Source organism: Pygoscelis adeliae, unplaced genomic scaffold (genome assembly GCF_000699105.1).
Source record: "Pygoscelis adeliae isolate BGI_AS28 unplaced genomic scaffold, ASM69910v1 Scaffold1, whole genome shotgun sequence".
NCBI classification, from domain to species: Eukaryota; Metazoa; Chordata; class Aves; order Sphenisciformes; family Spheniscidae; genus Pygoscelis; species Pygoscelis adeliae.
In genome coordinates, this window is record NW_008824051.1 from 4,652,002 (window position 1) to 4,661,235 (window position 9,234).

The 9,234-nt window shown below is 39.1% G+C and overlaps 1 protein-coding gene across 1 annotated transcript in view; it reads right to left on the reverse strand.

Annotated features, from left to right (window-relative positions):
* Positions 1-392: 392 nt before the first annotated feature.
* The window catches only part of CNIH3 (cornichon family AMPA receptor auxiliary protein 3), a 29,607-nt gene continuing 20,765 nt past the window's right edge, over positions 393-9,234 (reverse strand). The window contains exons 4-6 of the mRNA XM_009333698.1: positions 5,124-5,236; positions 2,458-2,601; positions 393-420 (exon numbers count right to left, since the gene is read on the reverse strand). Of these exons, the coding sequence (XP_009331973.1) occupies positions 393-420; positions 2,458-2,601; positions 5,124-5,236 (285 nt within the window). The remainder of the gene's footprint in view (positions 421-2,457; positions 2,602-5,123; positions 5,237-9,234) is intronic.

The window sequence follows — 9,234 nt, forward strand, 5'->3', positions numbered from 1 at the left end:
TCCAGAACAGTCATTAAGAAAAGAAATTTTGCTCCCTGGAAGACAGTAGGGACTATAGTTTATAATGAATCCACTAAACCAAGCAGCATTATCCCTGGAGAGGTGAATAGTTGTCTAACTTGGCCCACCTTGTTGCTTTTTTGTTTTGTTTTGTTTGGGTTTTGAAAGTCATTTACCACAACACATTGAGAAACAGGAGATAAACACAGTTAACTCAGCAATTCTCCCATGGTACTCTGCTCCTTCTTGCTGGGTTCTCTCCTTCACGTACTCTATTTACTTCTTGGGTTCAAAGTTTTCCTCTTTGCTTTTTTTTTAATCATGCTTCACTTGGTTCACTCGTCCTTGCACCTCCAGCCTTTGTTGTTTTCAGTCCAGTGATGATCTTTCAGTTAAGAGCTCACCAAAGTGTAGATCATGCTGAATGTAAAAGAAAGACACAATATGAAAGTATCTTTTTGAAGCACACAGAGCACTTTGATTTTTATAACCCTTTACTGTCTGTTCCTCAGGTCTGACTGTAATGGCCTGTGCTTTCCTTTGCATTCTTTCTATCTCTCTAAAGCATCTTAATTATGGTGTATTCAAGATGGGTATCAAAAAGCACTCAAGAAATAACAAATTCACTATCGACATCCTACTGCACCACAAGCTGTGTTTGAGCTTATTAAAGTACAGTCTGATGTCTGAATTTGAACAGTCAAGAAACAAAACCATTTTGCTTTAGTGTGTTTGATCTTTAAAACTTCAACCAGCAACTCTCAGCAGGGCAGGCAAGGTTTCCCATGAAACTGGATTATTTTTTTTCCTTTGGAAAAAAACTCCATGCAGTAGAAGAAACATAAAATGCAGACACCAGCTGGAGTGAATCCATACATATTAAATGCAACTCTGAAAAGCGAAGAAATCGCAGTATATTGCCATGGCTCCATTTTACTGCAATTCTAATTCTGACAATACCCAAGAAAGCACAGGAAAATTGAATGTAATTAATACTACTTTATTTAGCACCAGGCAGCGGATTTTGGCTTATGGCCACATTTTAGAATGAAAGAAGCAGGGCTCAGAGGAAGCTACACAGCAATAGAGTCCCAGCAGAAATGCTAGACCACACTACACAGCTGACTTTGACAGGGTCTTTTAGCCAACACAAAAATGTGGAGGTAAAAATGCTTCTCTCTCCAGCCATGCCTTGCCATCTCTCCTTGCACTACCAACAGAGCTTGTCTAGCACAACTGCCATGCTTTTCACTCTCGCCCCCGTGAAAAGGACTGGCAGGCAAAGGCGCTCAGCCCAAACCCACAAAGCTACTGGATGTTAAACTCCGGCTCAGATTCTCATGCCCCATCCATCTCAGTGTGAGTTAGGCACCTACCAGCTTCAGTGAGTCTGGGCCCTTCTAGTTTCTTTCCCTCTTATGTATGCAGACACAGGCACATACACATACACCTTTGGTCAGAAAACTTTGTTGTCAATAATATTTAAAAGTAATATTGAGAAACAACAACCTGCAGCAATGACTTCTCATCAAGATACAGGGAACAACAGAACAGATAACGCACCAGTGAACAAAGGAGAAATAACATTTATCTTCTTCCACTAGCATACAAACCTGCCTTACAGAGGGATTACTGCATGCAAGACTGGCTTGAAGAGACACTCTATGCTAGGCAAATACATTATGGAAGAAGGAGTAGAAGAAAGGCATCGTAAAACAACACCTCCATTTAAAGTGTGTTAACCTTTGTTGTCAAGTAGTTTTATGGTGTGATTACAGGGGTGACTAAAAGCACAGGGATTCTGCCAAGGCCTTACCTTAAATATGATCCTTACATATTCTTGCACTGGGCATTTGTGACTGTGCACTAAGGACATCTGACAGCTGAAAGGGGCAGGGGAGACAACACACAACTGGGGTACATATCTTCAAGAATGTACTTAAATTAGGGGTTTGGACCACACACAGGCTTACCCTGTAATGAAAGGGAGGCTGTAGGAATGACTACAGACATGGTGCATTCCATGTTCCTACCTACTGTCTACCTACCCATTAACTTACCATCTTGAGCATCACTACACCAGTAGGCATATTATTTTTCTTACGATTCTCTTGAATCATAAGAACATTATAATTTTTATTTGATGTAATTTCATTATCATAACATTTTTTATTTCACCCATTCTAAGAGACTATGCAGAGGAGCAAAACTTTTCACCTTGGGTTGGCCCTGGGGCCTGGGTCAGGCCTTAGATAAAACGCTTAATATTCTGCACTGAGGTGTCAGCAGATATGCGCACATGCTGCTCTAAGTGGGCATGCTCCCCTGAACCAAGATCAGAAGTAAGTTTTATAAGACTAAGGAAATGAGCCAATTGGTTCCAGTCATTCCTAAATACAATTTGACATGTCAAATGAAAAGCAGCTACTATTTCCTTAGTGAAATGACCAGACTTACCAGTACAGATAGTAGAAGAAGGAAAGGAGATAGAAAGCTAGCTTACACCAGGCCTCTTTTTGACAGTAACTCAAAGTATCTGCATTCATGACTGCAGGTGGATCATATGCTAGCTCTGAACTATCTGCAGGGCAACGAAAATACCTGAAAGAGCAGGAGAAGACATCTAGAATGACTCTGTAACATTCTGTTTTAAATATGTGCAGATATACACCCTCCTGATCACCAGCTCAGAAGACAATCATCTTCCATGATACAGGAGGAATTTTCCTCTTTTTCAAGCCTCTACTTTCGGACAGCGTTAAAATCAGGATGCTAGCCTAACCAGAACGTTCTTATAGAACCAAGAAATTCATGAATGTGGACTGTCTGTGTTCTATTGATTCTTCAGATTGAAACATTCCCCCTTCTTATATAGATATTTCTGGCTTACTCACTAATAACTTACATATTCTGAGTGACAATATGTGGCGGCTTGTGATCATAGCATGGAGGAAGGATTACTGGGCTTTAATTGCATCTACACAACTGATTTCAGACATGATGAAAGGTGACAGTCTCAACCAACTGATAGCTCAGTTCCTCCAACTCTGAAGAGGAAAAAAGACAATATGGAGTAATATAACAGCTGGCTCACTAATGTTTTCTACGCGTAGCACTGCTCAAAAATTTATCATCCAAATAATTTTAATTGGAAAATGTTTTTCTTCTTACGTAGGAGAAATTTCTAATCATTCTCAGCAATGGCTGGATGTTTGAGAAAATCCTGACTAAAGAACTTTTTTGGCAAAGGAGCTTTTGTCTCAGTTACGTTGCAGTAAAAAGCAAAAGCAAACCAAAAAAGAAGTCCTCAACAAAGTTAATGAACTGCTTTAAGATCAGCACGAATCAGATGAAATATTGTCATTTCTGTTGTTTTGAAATAGTAATGTAACCACTGAAGATTGCTGGGATTGCTTATAGATAGATAGACAGATAGATAGATATAAAACCCCCATACAAGTGACCAGCAGCGAACTTTGAAAGTAAATGTTCTCTTAATAACCTTGCCTTCCTCCCTTCCTCCTTTCCAATATTAGTCACATCCACTTACAATCTCTAACAACGCTGCAAATTCTTTTACAGAGAACACAGGTGAAACCTTGCTTAATTATCTTCATTGGGATGAAGATATTACACAGTATCTTCCCATGGTTTTGTGCAGAACTTTCACAATGAACCCAAACCTGCCTGTGGTTAAAACAGCAGAAATTATGGAGTAATTAGGGCAAAGCATATGGAGAACCATGGAAACAAAGAAAATCAAAAGTTCTCTCCAAAGGCTGGTATCATTACTTAGAGTCTGATCATTTTCACCTTGGATATAAAATACAATTATTTTTTTTTTATTTTAAAACCAGTATTATTGTCACACTTTGGTTGTTAAACCTTAGTACAACAGTACCAAAAAACATTATTTTTATTGCACCCAACCAATAGGGAGAAAAGCATTCGTAGCTTTACTCCACTTAGCTTTCTGAGAACTAGACTGTGACTCTAACTTCTGAATAATACACTTTATCATATGACTCTGCATTACTACCAGCCTTTTGCAGAAAATAGTATACAAAAGCTACTACTTTTTAGTTCCTAGTTGAGATAATGTTTTTTCCTTCTTTACAGAATTATTCTTCAAGCTACTTCACAACAGGAGCTATCTGCTGCCATATGTATCTTTGTAACACAAAGAGACCCCGACAGACAAAAATCATCTGCGCTTTTACAAACATTGTGGAAATGCAAAACTAGTGAAGACTTCAGACCGACAACCACAAAACTGATGTCTCTTGGTTATCTTCAGAGGCAACAGAAGGCTGATCCTCCACCAGAATGCAGAGGAGGATGCCGCAGTAGCAGCTGCAATGCCTGTCCAGAAAACATTAAAGCTGCTCAACAGCAGGTCTTACGGGACCAACTCTGAAAGCCCCTCAGCGAATATAAGCACATAGCAGATATCCAGAGCGGAAACACTCCCCCCTTTTTCACGTGGGCAGGGTGAAGACAACAGCTCTTCATCTACTGCAATCCCTACTCCAAGAGTCTCTAAGAGAGACCTCTCTTGCAGAACAGAAATTCTCTACTGTACAGCAAGAAACAACTTATTTTATACTGCAAAAAAAATAGCATAAAGCTGCCAAAGAAGACGAGAAGCAAAATTCTGTCAACCTGCCCAGTCTCTATTTCACAACTCCAATGAAAAACTTTCCTTGCTAGGGCTGAATGAATAGGTCCAAGACCGTTCAGATATGAACTGCCTTACAGCTACCTATCTGTGAAGTATTTAGAGCCTCACCAAGTTCCACTTTCAGATTCCAGCGTATTTCATTTCCAAGTTTTCATTCAGTTGTGGTGAGTACAACCTGACACCCTTTGGAATATTTATCTAAGTTAGTAACTGAAAGCCACATTTATATTATTATGTTTTCTTTACCCATCCTAAATGTTTATGAAAAATATTTACTTTTTCTCTGGAAACGTAAGTTTCAGCTGCTCATAGGCAAAAGCTTCTAGGCAAAAGATATTCAGCCCTCCTCCTATCACTGCACTTCATAGTTCATACAATCTGCATGTGTGCTGAGTTGGCAAATAAGGCTAACAAGCAGTCAGCATATAAAAGATGGGCTTACCTCCAGAAGTGGTAAAAAAGCAAAGGAACGTTTAACCCCAGTGTGAGCCACTCTTGAGCGCACAAGAACATTATGCAGAAAAGACTATGGATAGAGTACTCTGGCAACACCAGCTAAAAAGAAAGGAACAGAAATCACAGATGTCAGTAAAACACCTCTTTGATTTTAGTCACCTAAGCAGTTTTTCAGAAAACAAACCATCTCTGCAAGTCTCCTGTGTGTCTCTGTCCGTCCCTCGACATACCTCAGTTGACAGACAGCTTGTCTAGGAGCAATGAGTGCAAGACGAAGTGCCAGGTTTGTCCAGGTTCTAACCATGGCTGTACTCCAGGGGCTTGTTGAGAGGCACGGGACAAATAGTTTACTGTCTTAGCTGGAGCTCCAGATTTTTGTCTACAAAATGTAGCTTATACTACTGTCTACCTCACAGAACCATTGTGAGACTAAATGAATACCTGTAAAAGAGGTCTTAAAGAAGTAAGTTTCATTACTGATGCATTCAGAAAGGAAATAATAAAGCTATTACTGAAGCTTCATTTCTATATTGGAGAAGCATCCTTCGAAAAAGGCTGCTTCTACCATTTTGATATGTTATATACACCCTAAAGAGATCAAATCCATTACTCAGTCAGTGTTGCGAGCTAAAACCCACTAAGACAGGAAACTCACTTTCTTAGTAAATACACGGCTCCCCACACTACTTGTTTCAGACCCAAGATGATTCTTTCTATTAAAAGAGAAAGTGAGTGGGCAGCTGGCAGAAACAGAAATTTATGTGATGTTGATTCAGAGTAGTTATTTCTAAAGGCATTTTGCTTTTTTCACTGCTTTTCCATTTCTTAGCTGGCTTTCCTCTCTTGTTTTCTTCCAATGCCTTTTCTCAGAAATCTCTATTTCTCTTCTTCATTCAAGTCATAGAAGAGATCAATTTCCAGCAGTACATATTTCTCAAAGCTAGACAATCCCATACACAGTTCATCTGCATCCCTTGCTGCATCTTGGAGCCACATCAACCAAAGTTAAATCACAAAAAGAATTTGAGGGGCTTCTTTTGATGTAAATTCATTTTCATCTGTCAAATAATTAAAGTGAGCCCTATTTTTTAAAACAATGTAAAACCTACTATACAGCTACTCCCAATGCCTACCTACTCCCATATAGCTGTGCTGCAATGAATTGCATCTTCTTGGTTCTAGGAATCTTTCCACCTCCCATGGAACATATTTTTTTTACTTTCATTTAACTTCACTACCTAAAGTAGTTAACACATTTGGATATCTCTGTGCCTACGCCTTCAACTTAAACATTCTCAAAAGCTTATCTTATGTGGATGACAAATCATAATACAATTACATAGTTCAGATTTCCAGATGGTAGTTACTTATCACTGCTGGATTATTTTTTTTCACTTTTAGAATGTGATTTACAACATGACTATAACCTTTCCCCAAAGAATGATTCATCTTCATCACAAATTGCAGACAAGAAAGGTCTTCATAATGTACATCTACCCACTAAACATCACAACACTTAAAAGCATATTACATTCATTATCACATACTTGATTTCTGATTCCAACACAATCCACAAACTTAGCAAGAACACAACCCTGGTGTCTGATCAGTGGGCTGGCTGGTAATAACAGGTGGGAAGGAAACCCATGGTGAAAATTTATGCAGCGCATAAAAAACAAAACAAAACAAAAAATTTGCTGTGAAGCTAGAAAGGAAACAAAGGAAGCAGTGGACTCTCAGAAACAGACTCACTTTCCAGTCACAGTTTCTGGTGTAACTTAAATCTACCTATGCTTTTGATAGAACACAAATGGGTCATTTATGTCTCTTCGCCCTTTTCTTGGAGTGATATATTCCTGTGGACATAAACAAATAACGGATCAGTGCTGATCACAGTTTCTGAAGGAAATTCATGCAAATAAGCAAACAAAGCCCAGCCTGCAAAGCCAATTACAGTTTATATTCAGGCAATTTACCTAAGAGACCCAATCTAAAAGGAGGTGAGAGAATTGAAAGCATAAAGTGTAGAAAGGTACTAACAGCAAAGCTTGTGAGGAAAGGTAAACTGAATAGCTGAATAACCAAATAACTAAAAAATAACATTGCCTCAGTTCTTGGCTGTAAGAATCATCCTGCAGTTTGAACACAATGTCCTCTGAAACCAATGGAAACTTTCAATCAACTTTAGCAAACACGGGATTCAGCTCCTGGAGAGAAGAAAGCTGTTTGAGAAACAAGCAACAGCCAATCCTTGTTGTTTCTGCTGAGCTAGTCAACTGCAATAGTAACTTCTGTGATACAGATAGCAGTGCAATAGGAATTAAACTAATGTCTTTAATTCATTTCTGGGAGAGCATATGAAGCTGTCAGATGGTAAACATGTTAGGATATAAACTGTATGGTAAACATGTTAGGATATAAACAGTATACTTCTATTTCGAACCAGGAACACCCTGATTCAGATAACGACCTCTGCTTTCTGACACTGCTCAAGATGAAGTCTCAAGATGGTTACGCAACTCAGAGTTGAAGGAGAAACTGGCAAAGCAGCACAATTCTTAAAGGCTGCAACTTGGTCACTTTGAGTCCCAAGCTAATGAATGGCATTACAAATTCATCACCAGAAATTCTGCTGGCTGACATTTACCTGTGGAAAACTACAGGAAAGCTTGAAAAGGAAGTCACCTTCTAGACCAAAATGCTGCTAATCTGAAACACCTTTTGCTATAATGTAAGCAAGGGAAAGAAACTACTATACGTTTCTAAGTTTTGCTCTGATATATATATTTAAGTAAACATCCATATCAGTAAATATTCAAAATCCTTGTTCCCAATCCATCATTTGCATTTAAAATGTAAGATCTTAGGTAGATATCATACTCATATCATTATCATCTCACCATAAATATTCAATACATCCTCATACAAAGTAGTACACACATACATACACATGAAGATAGATTCTTCCCCTCTAATTCCAAAGAAAATAAGGCAGGCTTTGCTGTGTATAGGCATCTAGGTTTGGCTGAACTAAAGCATGGGAAAACAAGCACTGAAGCTAAGAACCTGTCAGCAGCTTCTTTGTGTTTACAGGGAAACAAAGACCTCTGTAGAGTGCAACTGCAGAAGGGCATCTCTCAGGAAGCTCAGTCCTAAATAATTTTATTCAGTTTCCTATTTCCTAAATATATTCTGTTGTTCTTATACAAAAGATAAACCCATCTTTTTCTGTCAGTACTTTTCCTCGTTATTGTTTATTACATATGGATACCTCCTTCTCAAATGTAGTTTTGCTTTTACAGAACATTATATCATTTTTACATGGAATGACTCTTACAGTTTGTCTCGTCAGTGAACAGGGCACATAAAATACCTCACAGAAACCAAAACTGGGAAGATATTATAGCAGGAATAGTAATCTCCCTTCATCACTGCTACGCTTAGAAAATCAGCTGTAACAAGTGAATCAAACTGTTTTCCCAGTCACTGTTAAGCCACTGAAATGTCAAGACCTCATGCTTCTTTCCAGCACTTTGCTTACGACCAATACTCCTGAGTGCTACGCAGTAATAGTAATTCTCATGACAGCCTCCATACTGTAACCACAGATTTTTATACCATACCCAGAAATTGCGAGCCATTAGACACTGTACCCTTCCCAGGGTTTCTGAGAGTCTTCATTACGCTGTTAGAGGCTGAGGCAACTTCCCTTCTTAATGCCTGCCTTCTCCTCCCACAGATGACAGAAAAAAACCTGAAGAGAAACGGAGGTTGAATCTCCTTCATGGAACGTAAGAGCTCTGGTGATTACCCAAGTGGAAACAAGTTGTTCACCTTACAAACACACAAGCCCTTTTCCATCCACCTAAAAGCAACAAGAAACTGAAAACACCATGCATGCACAGCATCACTCTAGGGCCCCAAATTAGGCCTGATCTATGTGCATGCTGCTTTATCGCAGTGGTTAATGCTGCCGCACCCGCTTCCACTAAAGGGTAGCTGCAGCTTGTCACTGTGGTGCTCACTTTGCTGCTTTTTTCCATATTCCTTGCTAAAGCTGACATGTACAATTTGTCCTCATCGGTAGCAGGGAAAGA